We start from the raw sequence: 26,232 nt of genomic DNA, 5'->3' as shown, positions 1-26,232 counted from the left end.
TGAGAGTCCCTTTGTGCCACTCCAGGTGCAGACGTTGGAGATATCCCACAAGAGGTTATCTTCAGAGAAGTAAAGTTATTGGTAGCAATTTTTCCTTTTATTACCACATCCCTCCCTCAGTGCCTTGATCTGTACATTGCAGACAGGGTTCTCCACACTACCTGTAACTCTATTATCAACAAAGAAAATGGCCATGGAGAAGTTTCATGTCGTCACTTCCCACAACACAACACACCATAGCTTTCTCAGCTTTTCCATTAGAGAAGATCAGGACTATTCAGACAAGCAAGCACATCTGTTTCAATGTGCAGCTGCTATGTCCTCAATTGCAGTTTAATGAGATTCCTAAAATGTTTGGTACAGGATGTGCATCTGATCTTCAGTGTCATTATGCAAGTCTGCTATACTGCTCTTAGCTTAAAAATTTTAAGAACAGCTGTGCTGTTGAAAAGCTACTGTAGTTGCTGCTGCAGGAAAAAGGTGTTGAGCAGTGAATATTCTGACATTTGTAACATCTAATTGCCTTTAAGTTTTAAGTGTGTTCCTTTTTTTTTTTTTTTTTTAAGCATAAGGTATTTAACGTAAGGTATAGACATAAGCATACTAACATAGAGTATTTTTTATTTTGATATGAAAGTAAGTTCTACCTCTTCTTCCTTCTTTTGGGATTGCAGGGTCATGACAACAGCATGAGAGTCCCTAGGCAGGGAGGAAATGTCAGGTAAGAAGGAATTCTCTAAATTACCCAGAAAAACAACAAGAATCATCTGAAAGATGAAATCACAAAATTCAAAGCTGCCAATGTAAATGATGCAACCTTTGTCAACATCTTCAGATCAAAACTGATTCCTTTCTATAAGATATTATTTAGCCAAAAATAATATCTTAACCAAACAGTCTGGTACAGTACTGATTGGGAAAAACAATAGTGACCTGCAATGGTGAGACATGATAATTTGTAATCTCTTATGGTCTTACAATACAGAGTACATTTCTCAACATAAACTAAAATAATCACATAAACAATATCCTAATGAAAGAGTTTCTTAGGAAACCAATTAGGAACATCATATTTCCTTCATAGGTTTCCAACTCTATTCTGAAGCTCATTTTGAAAATGCAAGCCATCTTTGTGCTATATCGGCATGTAGAAGGCTGAGATTTAAGACATAAGCATTAGAGTCATCCTAGTCCAAAACAGGATAAACACCTTTGTATTCCTCTTGTTCAGGAGAAGCAGAAATTCCTTTTTTATTACTATTTTACCTTACCATATGAAAAAGTTTTGGGGCTGAAAATAAACATGGAAAATGCTCAAGGTCATTTTTAGTTGAAGTGGCTGAAAGTAATATGCAAAGAAGGTAGTATGATATTGATTAGGAACATTTTAAATTATTATTAAATCTTATACGTTCACTTAAAAATAAAATCATTGCTGATCAGGTAGATAGCCTGATACTGGAACTGATCACTCCTTTATAAAATAATGACAGAGTAACAGCATACAGCTTGCTGTGTTCTCCAGTCATCTTTTCATATTTTTTGCTGATGCTTTAGAACAGCAAAATGTTTTAATAACTCTTCATTCATTACCTTACAAGGACAGATATTTAAGCCAGGGAATTATTTATGATAATCATTTATAAGCTTATTTGGCAGAGATCATTTTTTAAAGCCTGGAATCCATTATCTTCTGAAGACTCCCCCCAAAAATCTGTCATTTCAGCAATGATGACTTAACTTTACTTTATGGCCTAATCCAAAACATAGAAACTTCATGCTTCTCTACTGCAGTCCCACCCATACCTCATTACGTACAATGATAAGTAATGCTTTCTTGTCTACTCCTTGTTTACTGCTAAAGTAGTTCAATTCAGGAATAGTAAACAAGCTAAACTTTACAGTGTAGTACCCAGTTCACATTTCCATTATACGTATCATACCCCTATTGTAAGAAGAGTGCTATAAATAGCTATGTCACGTGAGAATCCTCTTGATGGAATGAATTCCCAGATATCTGATAGAGTTAGCATTATATTTCCTATACACCAACTCATCATAAGTCAACCAGTGCTGCAAACTGCAATGAAGCACTAGTCAGATTAAACCAAACAAGGGAAAATGTCCTTTTCTGACTTTATTTACCCCTCCTGGCAGCTGGTATAGTCCTTTAAGTCAAGACTCAAAGTTAATTAAAAGTGATTGTGAAGAAAGATCACATGAATAGTAGTTTTCTATATACCTGGAAACAGAAAGGTACTGTCCACAATGAGCTGTTTTCTTTTGAACACTAAATATTGGTCTTTGTTTAACTATTTTGACCCATCTGGCCCAGTAATATCCAGAGGTTGTTTTTTGTTGTTGTTGTTTTTTTTTAATAGCAGTCAAGTATAAGATTTAGAAAAAAGAATTGAATATTAATTGGAAAATCTTTATTCAGACAATAGTCAATTGGTTTCACCTTTTATAAAGTTTATTTAAACTTAGTAGACTTCTGCTTAACAGTTTATAAACAAAACATTAGGTCAGTGCTCTGAAATAATGTATCAATTACCATCTTATTCATACACAAAACCTATCCCTGTCTTCAGCTAAACAAGGTATAGGGTATTATTTTTTCTGGAAGCATTTTTGTCATCCTGAGATGAAGGCATATACTGTGTAAGCATTTAGAGTTATACAAACATACCTCCATCCCCTCCCCCATGGAGAACAAATAAATGAAATAGAAAATCAGGTCATTCATCGCAATAAGATAAAATCAGAAAATGGAATCAAAGAACGAAACTCACTTTCATAGGATTCTTATATGATATATCCATAGGTACTATGGATATGCTAAGGACTTACAAAAACCTGGGTTTGGGTGTTTTGGTTTTTTTTTGTTTTTTTTTTTTGTTTTTTTTTGGTTTTAATCTAGAAAAGAGATCATGACTGAACTGATTCACAGTGAATAAAAGTGATTAAAAAAATGCATCTACTCAGGCTTGACCTGCCTGAATGGAGTAGATTGTCAAGCTCCTCTGATTGCTTTACTATCTCTTCTACAAATTTCTATTTTGCTACCCTATGTATATTATGACAGCATTTGGTGTCTCATTATGTAAAAGCAGACTGAAGGAGAATGGTTATACAAGACAGATTTTTTTTTTTTTTTGTCTATGGATTAGAGGTGTAAAAAGAACATTCTATATAGTTACTAATGAGATTTGGGCTTTTTTCATCAACAGCCTTTTGGGGGGAAAAGTGTGTGTTTTCATTATTTTAGTGATAATTTCTTCCTGCAGTACTCCAGTCCCATGGTGCCTTTCAAAATGAACACGGTTAATGGTGACAGACAGCTGGACTGCCAGATAAAAGGAGTTCAGAAAAGAGCCAGCAATACTGAAAGGTGTACTACAAAAAACAGTGGCTGGCTGCATTAAGATAAACAACTTGATCTCTTGATTTCCAAGACAGACTGTTTGGGAAAGTATCTAATTAACCAACAACTGGGCAGCTTGAGACAAAATGAACTTTTGATTGTTGAAAAAGGATATTAATTTCTCAAAAGGTTTGGACTTTCAGTTGCTAAAGAAGTCAACCCCAACATTGTCTTTTTAATGAGTGTATAAAGTCTTTAAACATTTTGGATTCTTGTCCTTTCACATTTTGGATTCTTGTCCTTTCACAGACTGGATATGAAATTTCAAAAGCAGGCAAAACTTCTGTTAGCTTTTAAAAATAAAGATTTTAATGGCACTGTCAAGTTGCAGCCTTTTTTTTCCCGTTTTCAATTGACCCACTGTTTTTAGTGACAGCTATATATCTTTACACATAGATGAGAAGTCAAAAGGAAAACATTTCACTACAGGAAACATTACGTATGACTTACATTCACATCCCTTTCTGAACAACAAGACTGCCCATTTCTGAGCAGAATGTAGCAAGATCAATGCAGCTTCTCTGCAGCTTCTGTTTTTCCTTCTATAGAGTTTATCTATACCTCACAGCAGAGATCCTACACCCTTACAGGATGAAGTCTTGCATTCATCATGGTCTCCCGCTGGAGTCTTCAATTTTGTTCCAGTAAACACCGTAGGACTGGCCTGAACAAACTTTATTTTCGCTTCCATTCAAATACTTTAGAATGGAGAAAAGATGAAAATTTGTAAAATATCTCCATCCATTTCAGAGCTTGCCTCATTGACAGCCTCTGCAGCATGGGTGCTGGGGGGCCTCCACTCTCTTTCACTGGCAGGCCATGGCCACCTCCCTCACACTCTTGCACAGACTCATACATAGTCAACCGCACATTTGCACGGGAGGCTCCTTCCCCGGGCAGGAGCTACAGGGGTAACCCTCACTGCTTCCTGCTCCTCAGCAGAGCGCATCCTTAGCTAATCCCTGTCCCTTAGAAGCAGTCCGTCTCTGCCAGGCAGCAGCCCAAGTTCAGTGGCTGCCTCCTGCGGCCCCTGGAGCAGCCTCCCCCGCACGGCCCCGGTGGGTGACCTCCCCCCCGGTGGGTGATCTTCCGGGCAGGGGCGGCGGGCCGCCGCCACCCCCGGCGCCGACCTTACCTGGCGCGAACACCATGACGCCGCCCGGGCAGCGCCCGCCGGCGGCAGCCGGGATGAGGCGGCGCGGCGGCCGTTCAGCACCTCGGACAGCTCGCGGCGGCGGACCAGCACCTGGGACAGCTCCCGGCGGCGGCGCGGCGCGGCGCAGCACCTCGGACAGCTCCCGGCGGCGGCGGCGGCTCCGGGCCGCGGGCTCCCTCCTCCACAATGCACCGCTCCGCCGGGGCGGGCGCCGGCGCCGGGGCCGCGGCCGGGGCGCAGCGCGGCCCCGCCGAGCCGCCCGCCCGCCCGGACACATGCACCGACACACTCAGGCAAACATCACCGCCACAACTCTTTGCCCTGCAGCGGCAGCTGGGGGGGAGGGGAAGGAGGGGAAAGGTATGAGCAGCTCTGCCCAGCAGGGAGACCAGCTAATTGCTCCTAATTACCTCTCGGCAACAGCCCCGCTGCCTGACATTCCGGGGTACGCTGCTTTAACCTCAAGCTAACAACCCTGCTAATAGGCTCCGGCTATGCTGGACTTTGTCGGGGTATTTTAGTTTCCAGCGGTTCAAGTGCTGAGGAATTCATTGATTTCACAGGCCTGTTAACTCAGCTCTAGGAAACAGAAGCACTTTGAATTAAGAGGGAACACGAATGTTTCAAAAAGAAATAAAAGACAACATCAGGACCAAAAGGTAAATAAATAAATGCATGAATAATGAAATAAAGAAGAGGACAGTGAGCAGTGGAAGACGAAAAAAACATCCACCAACTTTTATATTCCATATTTAATTTGCTTTATCAATAAAACCCACATCCAGACTTCTGGTGGGCCCAGCTGTTCTAGGACAGAAATAAGAAGTTCAACAGTCAGGTGGGACAGTTTAGAGAAACCAACTGCCCCATATAAGCCTACACTTGCAAGAGGTGTTTCAAAAAACATTGTTTAAGCAGCGCGAATTAGAGAAAGCAGGTTAAAAAATTACTGTGAAAGTTTGCATGTAAATTTTTGCAATATGCAATACATATGGCAGCCACAAAGTCATAACATACAGCCTCCTACAAGCCCATTTCATTCTTTTCATAGCCAAGCATTTTACATAACTCTCCAATTAAATCTGGAATATTTTATGTCTGTAAATAATCTCTTATTCTTAAAATATGAATACAAAAAAGTCACTGACCTGCTCAAATAATTCTGTTTATATACTTTGGCAAAACCTCATGGCATCATCTTCAAAGAGAAACTGTAATCTCCTGACAACAGTTTTTTTCTTCTCTATTTTTGGACTTCTATGCAAGATCATTTCTCCTTGGGAAGACTTTCCAGATTCTTCTTCATATACCATTTCTAGTATCTGATTTCTAGATACTCCTTTTATCACAAGATCTTCCCCTGAGCATTTTCAGCTTCTTTATTGCCGTTTGTTCCTCTACCCTGCCTTATATTTCAGAGATTCAATTTAACTTCTCTCAAACAGCAACTAAGTTAACTAATTTAAACATTATACCTTTGACTGTTCAGGCACTGTGTTTCCTCTTTCAAAATGTTACCATAAAAAAACCCCCTTCTTTCTAACCCTTTTTTCATGTATAATTGGTTCACATCCACCTCAATGAGGGCTATTAGGGTGCCTATGGACTGAATTAGAAAAATTTTCTAGTAGGTAAGTGTCCTGCAAAAATGCAGAAAATGATGATAGTCACCAATAATTAGCATTCTTAAGAGGAAGATCAGGAATGTCCCATCATCTTTAGAAAATCAAGACTGATGTATATTTTGGAAAGAGGGCAGGAAAACTTTTACCAGTATTTTTTATGATGTATCTGCTAAGTAGTCTCTACATACCTTGATTTGCATGTTCAGTAGAGATTCAGCCATTGTGAAAAAATTACCATTAATCCACTTTTATCCACCACAATCTATTCATTGTATTTCTATTATATACATCCTTAAAAGAGACTTTATATATATATACATATATATATATATATGTAACAGAACCTACAACTTTTTGGTGAACTAATACAGATCATTAACAATAATGTTCTACGTACATCTTATTTTAACTATTTGACACCCATATTTAAGACAATCCATTTGAATAATACAGATATATTTTATTTTAGATTCTTTTTAGCTGCTCTTGCTGAAGTTAAAATCTTCCAGCAATTAATGTTTTCTGACTAAGGTAAAAAAAATGCTATCAAAAAGCATCTTGGGCTTTTTTTTTCAATTACCAGAAACATTTTAAAATTCCAGATTTGTTCACAAGTTCAAATGTACAAAAAATCACTGAATTAATTGCATATGACAGAGTTGTATAGTGAACTGTCATACTCAAATGGAATACTAATGGAGGCAAAATTTTCCTCCAATTTATAAAATCTTGGAAGGGATGTAGTAATCAAAAAGTGCAGTTACTGTAGTACAATAACAAATGAAATAGGGCACTAATAATTAATCTCATTCGACTTCAAAGCAGTGGGAAAACATCAATTATGCCCAGTTATTCAATAAAAAAAAGAAGAAGCCCTTGAGCCCCCTAAGTATAGTGCTAAAAATGAGGTTATATCACTAAAATATAACACATGGTCTTGTTCATTTTAAGGTATATCATCAACTTGGATGAAACAGAATATAGGAAAGCACATACAAAAATACTTCACAAAATTTCACCAGTAATTATAGTCTCTCCTTTTGTATCATTTACATTCTTAATGGTTGAGGAACTACTAGTCTCCTTGTAACATGAGGAGAGCTAAAAATTCTTGAGTATATATCTTCAAAGACTTTTAAAGGAAGTTTTGACTTATTTACAAGGTACTCTATTACAAACCTCAATATTTTTAACTAGACAGTTAAAAAAAATCAGGTTGACTGGTGTCACTTTAAGTCACTCATTGCTAACCATAATTATGTGGTTTTACATCTGATGACTATTCTTTAGTCTACTGGAGCTGAACACAAATATTTAGTTACAAACTCATAAACTTGGTAAACATGTTTCAAGGAAAATGCCATTTTTACTTTAAGTTATTCAATGTTTCAACATTTTGTTAATAGGAATGTACAGCTAATATTTTATAGGTAGGCATCTGAGTGTTTCTGGAAGAATCAGTTGGAAATGAGTAACCACCTAAACATAAATGAAAACATTTTCTAATATTGTAAAGAGATAATCAGAAAGACCTCATATGTCCATATAAAATCAGAGTCAGAGTTTTATAGAAAGCTTTCTCTGCGATTTTGAGAATAAACTAACTTTGAGACATTTCCTATTTCCTCAGACACCTCTTAACATTTATAATCAAATCTAACTCTTTGGGACGGTAGATTAATCAGATCAGTAAATTGCTTGAACTACTTGATGTGTTTTGCTAGACTGAGTGTTATCATAATGGTCTTCTAAAAGCAATTAAAGTCACTGAATATCTTATGTGTAAGCAATGAGTAACAATAAAAATCTCTATTAGTTGAGGTGTAATCCATAACATCTGAAACTGCAAGGAAGCTGTTTTAAGGAAATAATTGTGACTGACTGTCAGCTAGAAGAATCTCAGTAAAATTAGTTTGATGAATATTAGAAGTGTCAAATGGAAATTCGTACAGCAGGGATCATAATATTCAGTGTCCTAGATTTAGACCAGGACAATTAATGATCCTATGATTAATATGCCTCCTATAATCAGATGTACAAACTACTGTACAGATATACAGACTAAATGAAGGGAAAAGAGAGAAATGCAAACCAGTTTCAGTTAAACAACACCAAAAACCTTGTAGAAAGTACCATTCTCTTGAAAAAGGAAGCCAATGAAAAACTAGTTACCTTTTCTCAAGTACTCCAAAAGAATAGCAATGCGCAGACTTCCAGCAGCAGAAGACGTGAGACCTTGAAGGTCAGCGGCAAGAACATGCAACATTTCCAGAGACAGGGAAAAGTGAACAGCATTAGATTAAAGATAAATGTGGCCATTAGAGTTTCAATGCATTAGTCTAGTCTTTTTTTCTTAATTAATTTGATAAACTGCATAGGCGTACAGGGCCAAGACTCACAAACAAGGATTAATTTTAGAGTCTACAAGAAACAGTTGTTCAGCTTGTTTTTCATTTTGTTTGGAGTTTTTCTTTCTAAGCTATCACAAAGATGAATCCACCTAGGAAAACTCTCTAGCCTGTTACACGGCCTCTGTCACAATAGCTGAATGTCTCACAACTCAATGCATTTATCTTACAACAGTCTGTTAGAGGTAAATTTTTACGTTTATTCTATAGACATCTATATCTCTAGATATCTATAGATAAAATTACAGAGATGAGCCCAAAGCAAAAGCCAACCAATAAGAAATAAAGACCTAGATAAATTTAGAAGGTCTAAATATGAGACTGAACGATTCACCTAAAATGCTACAACATACGCAACACTGGGAAAATCAGTGGAGTCAAGGTAATTGCTGCTCTCACCTGCCACCTTTGTAGCTAGTCAGCCCCATCACTGAGAGAGATGAATGGGTCAAAGCCCAAAATTCACAGGCCTTAGATCACATGAGAACTATGCTACACAGCAAGGAATTGAGCCCTGTCAAGTCCAGGGCTAATGCCCTAATCATTGGATCTAGCAGAGACACTGTGAAAGACAGAAGGAGATTTTCAAAGACCTCACATACCACCACTGACTCATGACATGGACAAGGCCATACCAGTTGCACCATGCTAAAGATTCACAGGATAGGCTGGGTGTCTGCCACAAGTAAAATCCTCATCATCACACCTTTTCCAGTCTACCTGTTTATACATTTGGTAGACTGAAAATGAATATTTTTGCACATTTCCCCCTCTTATAGAAAATGTGTGTCAAGACCCTGATCATACAACAGCTTATTGGTATGTGTAACTTGTCAAAATTAGGCATACATTCAAGTCTTTTCAAGCTCTTAGGAGAAAGAGAAAGAAAGAAGCATTCATGACCTCTGTCAAAACTGCTAGCCAGTGAGCTAAGGTGGAAACAAAAAACAGCTTTTAAAACAAATGAAGCAATTATCAAACTCTCAAAAAATATTAGTACATTAAAGTCCTGAATAAATTCAGCTATAGCATCTTGGAAAATGTAAACAACCTAAATATTAAGCTACATGCTTAATTTAAAGCCCAAAGAAAAGAACAAAGATATGTAACACGTAAATACCCAAATTTTATCATTTTAACATGTTACTGAAGACTTTAAGATTTGAGCTCCGGGAAGGTGAAACTGTACAGAATTATGAAAGATAACCAATATAAAATACAATTAGTAAACACAGTACAGTTTCCTAACTTGTCTTATACAGTCAGAACAATGAGGATTTCATCCTCCATGGCTAAAAATTAAACAATTTAGCCAAATAAGATAAAATGTAAATTTTAAATTATGTTTGTGAACATCAATTTTGTTACAAAAGGGAGGACTTGAAAGAGTATTTTGAGAGGTATTCATTATCTTCCCAAACTGTCATTTATAAACTCTGGGTTATATAAAATACAATGAGATTGTGCCTGAAACTGACCAGTTAAGGAGTCAAATTTATTTTCCACTGCCAACAGATCCTTCATTATTGCCCCACCTAAAAACATTACAAAACTAAAGGTCAGAACAGAAAGATCTTAATGACACGAAATGGATCCACTCCATAGTAAATTAAGTTTTATTACTAACTCTTTTGTTCATTAACTCTGCTTTTAAAATGGAAGAGTTTGGGCTTTCTATTTTGTGAAGAAAGGATTTTCTTTCAAGGGAGGCTCAGTGGGCTCAAGAGTTGAATGTGTTTGTTTCCCCAGTGTACATAATAGCACAAAAATTTAAATGAGGCATCTAGTATTGAAAGTGATGTATAGGAGGGCATTCCTATTCCAACAGAACTTCTCACTTCCATGAAATCAGAACTCCACTCTGATTGCATTTAATCAGTCCTTGGAATGATAGGAGAGATCTATGAGAGTGTCATACAAATGGATACAGTGACTAGATGACTGGATTGGAAAATTAAATCAATATTTCACATTGAAAACACTTATCAACTCTGTTAGAATGGGTATCTAGCTTTTATTATAGCATTTCTGTCTAAAGTACCTCTATTTACAACTGTAGTCATGACATTTTCAAATAAGAATTTCTGATGTATTTCAGTTTCAATTTTGTGCAAACTGAATGGTGAAACTCTAGAATAAGTAAACTTGTCTGTCATATACTTTAAAAAATACAGATTTTAATCTTTACTATGTATATAGCTCTACTAAGTGTTAGTCTGGTAAACTAGCTCATAGAGTCACCTTCAGACCTCTAACTCATCCGAAATATAAACAGTATACTTACTCTTTGCTACTCGTCAAGCAGATAAACTTTTCCCCTTATTTGATTTACAGACCAAGAATTGCAGAAATAAAATTAGAATACATTTCTCTTTACAGCAAAAAGTCACTCTTCAAAAGAAGCATTCAGTGAGATCTTATCATTTTTCAGGGATATAAGGTTTAGCATGCAGCACTGAAATTTGAAGATTGTAACCTACTAATACAAATATTATGTCTCAAAATCCTGGTTTAAGCTCTATTTTATAGTGCAAGAGTCTGAATATAAGAGTCAGGCCATGATTTTTATAAATATGAATGGAAAAATCTGAATATTTTCCTGTACGAATTAATAAAATTTCACTGGGTAAAGTAGCAAAATAATACTAACAGTAAAATAAAAGATATATTGTAAAAAGAAAATATTCAAATGTTGTAACTTCAAATGAAAAAAATAATCTCTTAAAAGCAAGGTACACAAAATTTTGCAAAAAAAGCAGAGAATAGAACTTATTTCCAGGGAAGAAATTTTCACTGAACAATGGCAACTCTACGCAAAAAAAATGCCTTCCACAGCAACAGCTATGCATCCAAAGAATTACATTTAAAGCTCTTTTATCTGAAATACCAAAAGTAAATCTAAAAGTATCTAAGACCGACTCTTTAATATTTAGAATTTCAAATGGATTCATATTGGTTTATACCTGTAGAGAAATCAAAATCACTCATTCTAAAAATTCTAATTACCAGAGAAGCCCAATCTAGAAAGACATCCAAAAAAAAAGACTGAAAATTTATAGCTTGAAAATGGTCTAGCTGGCATTACCTAATGGAATATAAAATATGTCACTATACATTGGATTTATCTAATTTACAATAACTGAAAAGGATTGTTTGATGATTTTATGGAATAAGTGGTCTAAAATAGGCCTAAATAAGTATGATGTAAATATAGTCTACTACTATTTGTAAACATTAATCTATGCTGTAGGAATTTTTCTTCCTTTTTGGGTCACAGTTTTTACCACAGTTTTCATTAAATATCTATTGTCTTTTATAACTATTATTGTATCTTTAACCTAAGCAATTTGTCACATCTCAAGGCTTTGTAGGATTGATGGATGAGAAGCAAACAAGAGTCAGGTTTATTCCCACATTAACCCACATTATAAAAAAGAAAAAACAAAATCCCCAAACTCAAAATTCTGTTTTACTGATAAAAAACAAATAAAGCACAAGCATTTCACCCTTCATAATCCATCAAGTCCACCTCCAGTGGTCTAGCAAAGGATTTATGTCTGGTCCTTTCTGTTGCCTAGCTGTTTCTCACAACCACTTCGCAACAAGTACTGTGTTTCACATTATACTTAATCTGGTGCCAAAACTGGGTAGTCCTGCTCCATTCATTCCCCTAACTCTAGCGATGTGCTGCTGCCACTTATCTTCAATCAAATGTAATGAACTGGTTTGACAAGATGATCCAATCTAAAACTGTCATGCAAACTCACATAACTGCTTTTCCCACAGTCATACAAGCCATTAAATATGAGGCAAACAAGAGCGAAGAAACAAGTGCAACAAGTAACAGCAAGAGAGGAAAGGAAGGAAAAGGACTACCCCTTTCAGCACCAACTTGTAGTTTTACTATGGCAGGCAAAACAGCAGGCTGCTACCTTAGGATGCAGCTCTACAGTAGCCTAAGTCAATCTAAGTTGGGACCACTTTGGTCCTGCCCTCTACACCAAAACTTAAAATTACGCTCTTCCCTTCCACTGACCCAAGCACTGATGCAATCACATGGTGCTGCAGTTGAGGGAGCTGAACAGATTAAAGAAAAGCCTCGAAATAGTTACTAGTTTTCAAGTGGTTCACCATGACATTGAATGAGTGCTACTGCAGGCACAAGACCAACCACAACTAATCTTAGTTTAAATTGCCATGGAGCTGAAACCTTCACCTCCTTTAGCTTTTCCTTTAACTTGCAAACAAGGAAATATCTCATGATTCAGCTCTGCCTTGCACATGAAGCCTGCTGCCTTGTGCATTACCTCTTTCTTTTTGTGGTCATTTACAATAGCTAGCTTTGAGTTAAAAAGAGCGCTAGGCCTCTCCTTGTGTTCGAAGAACACTGGGAATAGATTTCTTTGGATCCAAGCTGAGAGCCATTAGCTTGTTAACAGAATAGCACATGCAATCTAACATATTTGCTGGTAAAAGAAATATTAGTTATACCATAGTTCTATGCACAGGAAGTTCTACCCAGAAAAATAGAAGGTGAAATACCTTTTAGCTTCATTTGAACCTCTCCACCCTGAAAAGTCTGCAAAAAGAAAGAATTCAACAAGGAAAAAGAATGTATGTTAGGAATAAAAATATAACAAACTTTAAGGTCTATGTAACAGGGTGAACTAACACATTACTGCTCAAATGGGAAGGTCCCGCTCCTCCCTCTTCCTTTTTCACCTTCATCCCTGCTCCTGCCTGAATACTCTCAACCACTTATCTTGCATTGACACAGATGTTCACCAGACAGGTCTGTGAGCAGGAAAGGAGGAAAGAAGAAACAAGACTCTCCCTTTCAGCAGAATTGGGCTTGAGCACACAGAAAAATCTACTTTGCTATGAATTTAGAAGACTATTGTCAAAAAATAAAAAAAGTTTTGTAGCAGAATAAAAACAAAAAACAAAAAGTTTGTTTTGAAACAAACCTAGAAAAATATTTCATTGTAAGCTGTCTTCCCATACAGAAGCCATTTTCTATTCACTTTATATTTTCTTGAAGTAATTGGATCAAATCCTGTTGTCACCCAAGAAAAATGTTCTTAATGTCCTAAACATATCTCAGGAAAACTCTAGCAATTTTGTAAGAAAAAAAATAGAGGGCTTATTTGGGGTAAAAAAGCATGCATTCTGCAGTACAAAGAAAACAGGGTTAAGTGCTACCTAGATACAGTCTTTATAACCAGGTACTTCAGGTGTGACAGAGCTACATGGGCATATACTCCATGACTTTCATATCCAAGACAGATAATCTATACACTAATTCTAAATATCAGAGGTTAAGGTAATGGAAAAACATCAACAAATTATCATCTGAGGCTACTGATTTTGTAAGCAGGTTTGCAGACAGCAGGTTCTTAAATATAACGTACCCTACTTACAGTAAATACAAATTTGCATTTGATTTATATTACAGAGTTTAATATATGCAAATGTTTAGAACATTTTTCCTATAGTCTTGCTTTTACTCCAACTCTTCTGACTTTCGCCATGCAAACTTAAACGACAAAACCTGTGTGAACAACAAGCTTTGACAGCATACAAAATAGAACTAAGGGATATGTTTAACTGAAGACACACAGTCCTGAAATCTCTACTCTGCTAAGCTCATATTATGCTGGTGAGCAGTACAAAATAGCCATAAATCACTAGCAGATAATTTATAACTTCCCTTGAAGGGGAACTCCTGCCAGAAGTTATGCAATATCTTATGTCTCTACAATTCCTAATTTCTAGAGCAGAAGGAAGAAATGACTCTTTTGTTCTAGAAACGCAGAGTAGAGCTCCGCTATAGCCCATCCTCTTGTCTCAGGACTCTGAAAATCAATGCCACTACACTGGTTTGCTCCCATACTGGTACCACTGTTTGTACCTGTACTGGTACCACAGAAGGATCTTGTGAATGAAAGTACAGATTTGTTGTTTTTAAGTAATATCATAAAAGTTGAGCTTCCATGCTAGTAAGTTGCTTGCATATGCAGATGTATAAATGGGCCACAACAAAGTCAGAAACCTACAAAAGTTAGCAGTGTTCTTTTTTTTAACGGAATGTTAAACAGAAAATACCATTTTTCTAAATTGAAAAACTGTTTTTCTGCTTTGATGGGAAAAGTTGAAATGAGCAATTTTTGTGGTTCTATTGCATAGAGACCATCTATATTCAATGCATTTTTCCTTTAGTTCCTTTTACTTTTAGACTAAAATACAGATTTTAATCTATTATATTTATATGCCTATTATATTTATATGCCATAATATATCTAATATGTAGTTACTGTTTTACGTATATATTCAAAATAGCTCAAGATTATGCAGAAGAAAATACATTTGGAATTTCAGTAAAAATTTCAATTTCTTGTTAGCTTCACTATTGACTTATAAACACGTGTTCTTGCAAGATCTACATAGACTCTAAAAAGAACTCTTAGAAGGAATTCGGGATATAGGTGCACAACAGCTCTGCTCTTGGCCAAACCTTTCAATATCCATATGCTAAATATGCCAAATCCAGACTTGGAACAACTTTATTCACATGGTCTACATATTTTTCAAGCTTATCTGTATAAAACTAGATGCTTAGTTACAGATTATTAAAAATAAGTAAGACTTCAAGAGTCTACATCTATTTTAAAGAACTCTTAACATGATAGCTAGTCCATACAATGCATTGGAACTGCAGAAGTTCATAAAGTTTCAGAGTTGTATAATTGTATAAAGGAGTAGCGTCTACAGACAAAAAAATAGAAAAGGACAGTGGAGAGAAATACATTTGAAAACATATGCTAATATAATATAAATCACTATTTTCAGCTGTCACATTATTTCAGATTTCTTATACTACATTTAAAAACCATTCCTGAAAACACATGTCCTGACTCTTACGACACACATTTAACAAAATCTATTCATAGAAATCCTCTATCCATTCTGAAATGAATAAGCATATTTTAATTGTTTTAGATCTGTGTGAAGACAAATGACAGACCAACTGCTGTAATGGAATTTTTAATGAAACATACATTTCTGGCTCACTGGGCATACTGCTGCAATCTATGAACTGAAAGAGATGAAAATTCCTTAGATCTTCCATGTGAAATTATCCTATTCTGTAGTGATACGTACATGTGCGTTTTCAAAGAAGTCATATATTATTAGAGCTAGACATATTTTCATTCAGAAATGCACACCTTCTGTAAGACAGAGGGGTGTCTAAATTGATAGAAGACATAAGAGTAGATAATCAGCCCTTAAAAATACACTTTAAGCTTAGGGTAAACTTTCTGATATCATCTGGTATTACATTCTGCATTTTACCCATCTCTGTTAATTTAAATATCCATACTGGCATCATGAATTAAGGCATCCCTAAAGTAGTCTCTAGACTAGAAAATCAGGGCCAGATCTTCAAAAGAACTCCAGGTTCGATACCTAAATAAATGGCAAGATTTTGAACAGTATTTAGAATTCTCTAGCTTGTACGAACACATAAAATGTAAACTCTTTAAAACTTTGCCGCTGAAAACAACATGAGAAATTCTCTTTCACACATTACAAACAACCTTTAGAACTCACCTTGGCCTAAATCTTTTTCAAAGATTAATATAGAAAATGAAAACATAAGTACTTAAATGTGAATTGCTTCATTTTCTAATGTTTAAGTATTGATAAGAAGGGTAAGTGTTTTTTGGAATGTGAGGGAGGTAGAGAAGGGCTGGAAGATATTCTTCTGTCACGGCTAATGTGTATTTTTCAAACTTAGTTGTGTCAAATAACCAGCAATATAACCATGGCTAACAATTTGGATCAGAAGTGATTCAAATACCAGAGTGCAAAATGTGTTCTTTTGTCTCCTTTTCTCTTTAGGAAGCAACAGTTTTTAAGAGCACAGTTATGATCATAGAATAGCAAAGTTCTTGTTTCAAATATTGCTCTTCATCTGAGTAATTTAGCCTTTTAAATCACAAAGCCTTTTAATGAAATGATTATTTTTCCTCAATATTTAGACTTTTTTTCTTTTCTTTTTTTTTTTTTTTTTAAGTTGAGAAGACTTTCGCTTAGCATCTCAACTGGTGTTAGCCATATAGACCCATTCAGGTCACCAGAACCACCTCATTTTACATCAGCTGACATGTTGCTGCATTATATACATAAAAACCCTGACCATGCAAACAAATAATCATATATTTGATTCCAATACATGGGAGAGTTCCATTGAAGCCACTCATTCATTCAGCATCATAACATGGACACATTTTCAGTACAAGCCCAAAAGAGTAGCTGATTTTTTGCTATCCTTTGTATACTAAGGACGTAACTGACTCTGATTCCAAAAACAACAGATGGAGAAGTGTATGTTTAGGCCTAATCTCATGCATGATGTTTTTGCTTGTCAATTTTGTAAAAACAATTAATTCCTATTAAATGTTGTTTTAGCCATTTATGTTTCTATATCATTCTGACACTCTTGCATGCACATTAGTTAGCTAATTTGCCTCTTGTTTGCAAACCTTATTAAGGATACTGGGGTAGTCTGGCCCCAAATGAAGTCAATGGCAAAATTCGCACTAATCAGACAGGGTTTCATCCACTATCTCATGAGCTCTGAAAGAAGTTGCCACGTTTGTAACAACTGAAGAAAAAATGTGCCTGTTCCTCAGCCAGTGCTGCAGTGGCTTGGAGCTCATATACATTTGCTTCTGTACATAATGTCTTTTGGCACAGACAGGGCAGAAGCTGGGATCAGTAATATCTGAAGATGCAGCCAGTTTGAACTTTGGAGTCAGACCCCCATAACACAGAAACTACCATCCTTTCAGAATGTATACATACAACAGTATCAGTTTAAATATGCTAACTATAGCGTACAGCTGTGGTAACCTCCACAGTTCCTTTCTAAAATCTCTTCTGGAACTTTAAGCTTAAGCTTATTCTAGGTCTTATCACTTTCTTGAATAAAAATATTTGGGAAGTGAACAAAAAATTATCCATTGGCTTTCAAAAAAAAAAAAAGTAGCTTCAAATCCTTGAAGCAATGGTAGTAGAAATTTCCAATAAATTCTCAAAATCACAAAATTTGTTACCAAGTTTTTGCTTTCCTGATCAATACCATCATTGGCAGCCTTGGGAAAATAGAGTAGTCTTATGAATCCCAGGTAGCTAAAAAGTAGCAAGAGGCTTAAGCCCCTTCTGAAGCCTATGTCATGGGAACAATCCCATTGTTTTCACTTAATTTATTCCTGTGACAGAGACTGTTAAGACCAAGCCTTGTGTGAGGTGTTCATGTCCAAGGCACATGCAACAGTAACATTTGATTCTGCCTCTGCACACGTTAATATTAGAGTATGTACAATACCAAACTGTCCAATTTTAAAGAGCTACAAATATCACACAGCCCTTGATAGCTGAAGAGCAGTTATCACACTTTCAGTTGTCTGCCTTTTAACACAAGCCTGTTTTTCTACAAGAGTTTCAAATTCACAACCTGGTTATTTGTGCACAAATGTCAAGACTGCAATTTTCCTGAAGCGTATGCCTTCAGCTCAGTCTTTCCATTGAAGTGTCTGCTGCCCCAGTGAGACATATGTTCATTTATTACTTTCAAAACATTCCAGAAAGCCAAAATTAAAGAGGACCTTGAGAGGTTTCTTAGCTTATCCCTCTGCTTCAAGGTGGAATTAACTATATTTAAACCACGCCTGACGGATGTTTGTCTAACCTGTTCTTGAGGATCACCACTAATGCAAATTGCAGCACCTCCCAAGGCACTCTGTTCTAATATTTCAATATTCTATCCATTAGAAAGTCTTTTCTAATGTAAATCTTCACTGTTGTAATTTAAGCTCATTACTTTTTACACTCCTCATGGGAGATCTACAGAAAAAAAAATGATTTTCTTCCTCTTTATGGCTATCTTTTACACTTTCGAAGTCTTATCACAACAGACTTGTTTTGTCTAGTCTTAACAATCCCAATTATTTCATCTAAGAAACAGTGAACAACATTTTAGACAAGAAAACATAGCAAGACTAATATACTTAGAAAGAAAAAAAAAGTAGATCCCATTTTGGACCTACCATCTTTATCTATGATTATATACAGTAAAACATTTCAACAATGATCATTTATCATGTTCCTCAAGAGAACCAATAAAATGCCATGAATACACATCCTCTGATGCTGCACAGATACAAAACGTATAGTTTGTTTACAAACTAATATTACTGAATGCAAAATGAAGCAACATTTTAAAAAAATATATTCGTAAAGGTCCAAAGTTTACATTTCTAAAATATTAAATTCATGTTTTATTTACAGACCAGCTTTCAAACAATTATTGGCATTTTAATATAATTGCTTAACCTGATGAGTACATGAATAAAACGAAGCTGTAAAAAAATCAATAATCAGAGTAAAGTTTCATCTAATAGTTCTAAAAATGCTATTATCAATTTCTATTTAGAAATGCAAGAGGTCACCTACCACATAGTAACTTATCATTAACTGGTCAAGACTTTCATATACTATAGGTATCTCAAGTGACCAACATATTCCAACCATGTGCACAAGAGTGCATTTTTGCCCATTCCAACTTCCAGTGAAGTGTTGACAACAGTTGTAGTATTTACACATTTAAAATAAAGGCTTGATATCCCTTTGGATCACTCTATCACTGTTGCTCTGTCTTCTCTTGTTGACAACGCATAGCACAGTGCAATCCAAAGACTATGGATTTTGCTGATGCTGTGAGAATTGAATTAACAGCATCTACCCAAGGTTGTCTAACAAAAATAGGCAACTCTAAGTAACAGACTATTAAGGAACACTGATTCTGCATCAATGACGCCTGAAATCACTCACCAAAATCTTCCTCTCGCCAAGAGGTAGCACGTCAGAAGGCAGAAATTTTTAGACTTAAACAGGACCTACTGGCTAGAATGACCATCCAAGATATAAAGCCCAAATGGCTGGCAGGTATCTGACAGCCTGTGGCTTTACACCGGAACTTGGGAGGTCTGGCAGGGAATTCCAAACACTTGACAGTGCAGCTAATTCTGCTGTGCTGCCAGAAACACTCCTTCGCCTGGGTTTGTGCTAGCTTAGGTGAAGGGAAAACTTGAAAGCTGCGTAATAAAAACTACAACCTCAGGCTGTATTAGCTTTAACTAATTTCAGCTGGGTCTCAGCAAGGAAAATATGTCCTTCTTCATGCTGCACCCTTTTTGCTTTGTCGCTCTGCCCCATCTCCTGGGGACTGCATTAAGATTTCTAAAGCAAACACAGAAACAAAAGGGGCAGATTCTTTTCCCCATAGAAGGGATAGGTGAATGCAATGACCTTTCTGTTTTGCCAGCCTGGACTACTGTGAATGTGAATAATGCAGGTTTTTTCAGGAAAGCAAGCATTTACTACTTCAGTAAACTTCCCAGCTTGATTAAAACAAAAGGATATTTGAGGGAGTGGAATAAGAAGCAATTTGATTTGATCACCCTCCCCATTACGCTTTGCTGTACCAATATCTAGCACCTACAGTAGGTGAAAAAAAGGAGGAAGTAAAAGGAAATCCTAGGAAATCCTAGGAAATCAACAGCTGTGTTTCATAAATTGTAGGTACAATACCTTCAAAATTATGAAAAATAAGTATTTCATTTCCATGTTTGTTATTTTGAGATCTCAGCATTTTTAAACACAACTCACTGATTTTGATGTCTACAATGTACGTAGTATTCCATACTAGATGAAATAAAACATCAGCCAGTGACGATCCCTCTGTTTTACAGAGAACTTGATCATATTCTTAAATTAAATCATGTATTAGTGCATTATAGCTCTAATGACAACAAAACTATTTTATATTCTAAGAATACGCATCTCTGAATTATTTTAAAATACCTAACCAAGCAATGCTGTGTGTTCCTATGCAGCATTCAAATCCTCTAAAAATATGTTTTCTTGAAAAGATAATTATCAGTCTAAACATATACCAACAATAGATTTTGATCAATTTAATTTCTTATATTATTTCTGATAAAGTTGCTGCTTTTGTTTCTAACTGCAAGCTATAGTTTCTAATTGCTGCTCTGCTTCAGCAGCCATAGCTGCTGCCTGTAATTGTTCTGTTTCACTCTGGATGGCATTGGCTGTAGTAACTTGTTTCCTTTCACTGTGCATATTGTTCTCATGCCTTTTTAGATCAGATGCCTTAGCAAATGCTTTAGTGCAGGAACTGCAGACAAAAGGCTTCTCTCCTCGGTGTCTTCTTTCATGGTCTTTGAGGTGGGACTTGTGCTTGAAAGCTTTATCACACATATGGCATGCAAATGGCCTCTCATTACTGTGAACTCTTTCATGCTTTTTTAGATCTGGTGCACGAATAAAAGACTTTCCACATACCTCACAACTGTAAGGCTTGTAACCAGTGTGTATTTTCAGATGCTCTTTCAAATGAGCTTGTGTGGTAAAGCCCTTTGTACACATTTCACAAACAAATGGTCTATCAGCAGTGTGTAGCTTTTCATGTTTTCTCAGTCGTGCTTCATCAGAAAATGTCTTGCCACAAGCCTGACATACAATATGTTCCCTGTGACCATAAAGCAAATATTCAAACTTCATGTCCCCAGCTCCTGTTGTCCAGCCTGGCGTCTGTTCATCTTTCACTTCGCTTATGCCATCATTAAATGCCAATGCTTGTGGAGTTTGAGATCCTAAGTCTTTTGATTCAGTTGTTTCCATAGGCTCTACTTCCTGGCCATAACAGTTTACTTTTCGAACCTCTTCACTCCCCAACTCTTTCAAAATCGCTTCTTGAACTCTCAGGGTAGTGGTAGGTGATTTTCCATCCTCCTGACTGGGGGGAGTTCCTTCCACTGTCACATCTGATGGACTATCGTCGTGATCTCCAATTTCTTCCACCTCATCATCTTGGGTATCATTAGCTTCCCCAATAGGACGGTTTATTTTTAGACAGTACTTGCTCTTGGACTGCGTGTTTTCTTCAGGACTAGATACATCACGTTTCTGAGAGCAGAGTTTATCTAAAAAACGAATACCAAGAATCTGGCCTGAAGACATCATCAAATTTACATCCTCTTTCTTAACAGAAATCTTTGCAGTATACATGTAATTGAGAACTTCCTCAAAAATATCAGAACGAAGAAAATCTATTTCTATTACTGATGAACTATCAACTTCTAGTTTTTTGAAAAGCTTTTTGAAGTAGGTACTGCAGGCAGCAAGTACACACCGATGTGCTCGGAATTTAACATCCTCAACCACAATAGCTATGTCACAGAATTCTCCTTCCAAACGTTGTTCATTTAATGTTTTCAGAAACACAGTTTTGTGATCATCGTCATTATATTTAATGGTTTCAGACATACTGATGAAAAACTCCTGTAAAATAACAAGAGAAAGTTTTGTATGTTTTATAAATTGGTCTAAGTCATGAAATCACAACAGCCAATGCCATTTACAAATTCAAAGAAATGTCAAATAAATTGAAAAAATTTAAATTTGACCAGAAAACCAGAAAAAAAAATTAATTTGACCAGAAAACCCTTTCAAATTATGAAAGCACTACTCTTAAACCTCTTTTAAAGTTGTAAATATATAAAGGTCTTTCTCTAAATTAAATACTTCACAGGACACACTGTGATTTATAGATGAGAATTTTTTGTAATATGATACTAATTTACTCAAATGTTTACTGATTCAGTCATTCTAAATTGAAAACTTTCTCTGTGAAGTTGTAATTTCCAATAAAAGTATGATGCTATTGCAAGAGTAGTAATTCTCATAGCTAAAATATCTATATAGTAAAAATATAGTAAATTCCTATAGCTAAATACTATGCTACAACAAATACTAAAAAATGTATAGGAAATATTAGTAAGCTGTAGTGATATATGTAAAACTAACATGTATCAACACAACCCAAACTAAACGTGAAATATCAAATATAAGTCTTACCATGAACAATGCAGGAAATTTTCTGAATAAATGACTATCAAATATTTGACAGATGACTAACACTCACAATGGACCACCTTCAGCCTGAAAGACAGAAAGTAAATAACATTTAAGAAATGATAAAATTACTCCAAAAATTGGTGTTTTAAATGAGTGTGTTAAAACACAGCATGTTAAATTATTTTAAATGATATGATATACACTGTTAGAACATCCAGTTAGAGTGATCCTATAGATGACTACATAAACTGATTTGTTGTCCAAAAGCATCTGTTTTCTTCCCTCTTTCTTCATTTCCCTGACTTAGTTTTCCTGCTACTTACCATGCACTAGAACTGGAACTCATGAAAACTCCTCTAGGAACATAGACACTTAACTCAATAACCCATCAAAAAAAGTGAATGGTCTTCTGCTGAATTAGTGAGCTGAACAAGTCTAGAAGGCCTGGCATGCAGCAAAATGATGGCCGATGGTGCTGGGGATGGATGCATATGCAGGACCAGGGGAAGAAATGCTCTGGATACCAGACCAGAGGAACATACTCTCTCCTTTTTTGGAGTAATGCATTGTTGCGTATGCTGGAGCCCACCTTTTGTATAATAAAGCAAGCATTAGAGCATCTGTTCATGAAAACAAAAAAAATCTAGGTCCTAGACCTTCCTCAGCATGAGGATTCAAATTAACTCTCTCTCCCCAAAGCGCACCCTTACAGACAGGCTGGTATTAGGGCAGGCTCCACTCTCCTAACTTAAGTGATATAGAGATACACAGGCCTAAGAGACAAGGACAACAGACAAGAGAACACCAGGGTGCAGCTAAACAATGAAGATATCCGAAGAGGGGAGTGAGGAACAATAAAAACATATATAATTTAAATTATTCAATCCCAGTCTCCCAAAAGCATCTAATTCTGAGACAGGGGGAGAAAATGCAGAAGAGAGGAGCAGAAGCTAATGTTTGGTTCAGACACCTCCCTCCATCACCTGGCATGGAGCCATCTGGAATTCCATTTCTAAATAGCTATTTATCCTCAACCATATATGACAGGGAAGCAGCTGACAGGTATGCCAGCTTCCACTCCTGGCACTGGGTGTCTAACATGGTATGGAAACACTCAGCACCCTATAAGGCTCTTTGCAGATTTGGTATTCCAGCATGTAGTGACACTGATTAAAAAAAAAAAAAAAGTAATGCCAAAATTCAAAATTCTTTTTTATCCCAACATAATCAGAAACTAAGATGGCCAGTTAGGAAAAGCATAAAGAATATTTGAAATATATAAAAGAAAACAAAAACAATAATCATTCTGTGTATTTTTCTGGGTTGTCTACCATCCCATGAGGAGGTATCAGTCCAGCACTGAAAAGCAGGCAGGACAAACTTAACTATTTCAAGGGATCTGTTTAGAGTTCTTTGCGTGCTGGGAAAAACACTGCTTTCTTTTTAAACAAACATCAGAGTCGCTGTTAATAATCATGAAGCAACACCCTTCTTTCTCGTTAAACAATATACTCATGCAAAATGCAATTTGGTGCTATTCTCTTGAGACTTACAAGTGAGAACCAGTAACAGACAAAATAATTGGCTGAAAACTGTGCTACTGAGGCCACATGAGCATGTAAGTGGTGAAAGAAACAAAGTTGCCGTTGTACAGGTGGAGCGCAGTAAGCACTTGCCCAGAAGATGTGCAGGACTCCCGTTTCCACGGGACGACTTATTTCACGGGGTAATTCTAGTCACTCCCCACCCCAGCTCACCCTGCCGTTGTCAGCACAGACACAGGGCCGGGGGGACGTGTCGGGGCTGTTGGTGCAACTCTTGCCGCCATCCTGGGAGCCGCGCCACGCCACGCCAGCTCCCGGCGGCGCTGCGGCCGCGGCCGTGCCTGCAGCCCGGCGCACGCACCCGCCGGCGGGGACGCGGCGCGGGCGGGCTCCCGGCGGGCCGGCCCGGCCCTCCCCTGCCCGGGAACCCGCGCCGCCACCGCTGGCGGGCGCCAGGGGCCCGCGGCCGCCTACGCGGCCCTCCGGCAGCAAGACGCTGCCCGCGCTCCCGGCCCGTCGTCGGGGGCGCCCGCGAGCACTGGCAGCCTCTCTCCGGAGCGAGCCCGGCGCTGCCGGCCGCGTCCCTCCCGCGCCGCCTCGCGGGGCTGCGCCGGGGACAGGCGCGGGCGGGGGCGGCGCCCTCTCCCCCCCTCCAACGGCAGCCGCGCGGCGGCGCGAGCCGGGGCGCCGCCAGGCTCCCCGCCTCGCGCCGCCGGGCAACGGCCGCGCGCCCCTTTGTTGCGGCGGCCGGTGCCACCGCGCGGGGCCCGCGTGCCCCAACGTGCGCACCCGCCGCCGCCGGACGTGTCCGTGTCCGTGTCCGTGTCCGTGTCCGTGTCCTCCTCCTCGCCCGCCCTCCCCCTTCCCGCCCGCCGCGCGCGCAGGAGGCAGGCGCGCGGCGGCTCCGAGTTGCTGACGGCGGCGAGCGCGTCCGCGGCGCCTCCACCTCACCCAGCGCGCGAGCTGCCTGGGCTCTAACGGCTGCAGCCGCTAGCAGCTACGGCTGCTGGAGGCGGCGGCAGCAGTGAGCCGCGCAGGGAGGGGGGCGCGCGAGGGAGAGCGCGCGCGCGCTGCGCGGCGGCAGCCCTGCCTTGGGGGGGGAGGGGAAGAGGGCTCGCGCTTACCTGCCGCCCGCCCGCGCGCGCGCGGTACCGCACTCCCCGGGGGACGCGGAGGGCTGCTGCTGCCGCCGAGCGGGCCGGGGCCGGGGCCGGGGGGGGGGGAGGGAGGAGGGGGGGAATTTGGGGAGGGGGGCTGGGGGGGGGTCTGCGCGCGTCTCTCCGGCCGTCACCGCCGCCTCCTGCACGAGCACTCAGTGCGCGCGCGCGCGCCGGGGGCGGGGGTACGTGCATGCGCGGTGCGAGCAGGGCGCGCCTGTGCCGGGGAGCGTGGAGGAGGCGGAGGAGGTGGGGAGAAGCGAGGGGGGAACAGGCCGTCCCCATCTTCCTTTTCGGGGGGCCCGCGCCGCCGCCGGGGGGGGGAGGGGAGAGGGGGACGGACGCGGACGGACGCGCGCGGCGCGTCGCTCGGGGACGGCCGGCCGGCGCCGCAGGGGCGCAGCGGAGCCGCGTTGCGTGGCGCCGCGCCGCGGGCACCCGCCCCGCCTGCGCGTGCGCGTGTGAGCGCAGCGGCGCCCTCCCGCCTGGCGGCGCGCGGCGGCGAGCCCGGCGCGGGCTCGGCCCCGAGCTCGGCGGGGCTGAGGGGGAGGGCGCGAGGCCGCCGACTCCCCGCGGCCGTTGGCGCCGCGCGCCGGGGGGCGGGGCCAGGGCGGGCGGGAAGGGGCGCTCGCGCCCGGTGGCGGTGCGGGAGTGTGAGCGCCTGTGGCGCAGTTGGCGTCTGCCTCAGCCCTCCCCGAAAAGGGAGAGGGGGCCCCGCGCCGAGGGGCCGCGCCGCTAGGCACGGTCGTGGGCAGATGGCGGCGGGGGAGTGAAATAGGCGGGAATTTTTATGAAGTAGTTTTGTACAAAGATGTGGCGTTTGCGGCCCCGGGAGACTCTGCGCTCCGTCTGCAGCGTGGCGACGCGTGTTTAAAGCTGTTGCGATGACTTTCGTACTGTTGTACAAGCTCGTC

The 26,232-nt window shown here is 39.3% G+C and overlaps 1 protein-coding gene across 2 annotated transcripts; it reads right to left on the bottom strand.

The window, feature by feature from the left end:
• Window positions 1–15,158: 15,158 nt before the first annotated feature.
• ZBTB14 (zinc finger and BTB domain containing 14) lies at window positions 15,159–25,620 on the bottom strand. 2 transcript variants are annotated; one of them, XM_064507245.1, is made up of 3 exons: window positions 25,286–25,620; window positions 22,618–22,701; window positions 15,159–22,041 (listed from the first exon to the last, which is right to left on the bottom strand). In XM_064507245.1, the coding sequence occupies exons 2-3, from the start codon at window positions 22,618–22,620 to the stop codon at window positions 20,698–20,700; spliced, it is 1,347 nt and encodes a 448-aa protein (XP_064363315.1). In that variant the 5' UTR covers window positions 22,621–22,701; window positions 25,286–25,620; the 3' UTR covers window positions 15,159–20,697. The 2 variants fall into 2 exon arrangements, with proteins under 2 accessions (XP_064363315.1, XP_025978613.1); XM_026122828.2 differs by lacking the exon at window positions 25,286–25,620 and adding an exon at window positions 24,375–24,460.
• Between the last annotated feature and the right edge of the window lie 612 nt (window positions 25,621–26,232).

The sequence above is a fragment of the Dromaius novaehollandiae genome, chromosome 2 (genome assembly GCF_036370855.1).
Source record: "Dromaius novaehollandiae isolate bDroNov1 chromosome 2, bDroNov1.hap1, whole genome shotgun sequence".
Taxonomy (NCBI): domain Eukaryota; kingdom Metazoa; phylum Chordata; class Aves; order Casuariiformes; family Dromaiidae; genus Dromaius; species Dromaius novaehollandiae.
Note: the sequence above shows the minus strand (reverse complement) of the source record. Positions and strands in the feature narration are given on the sequence as shown.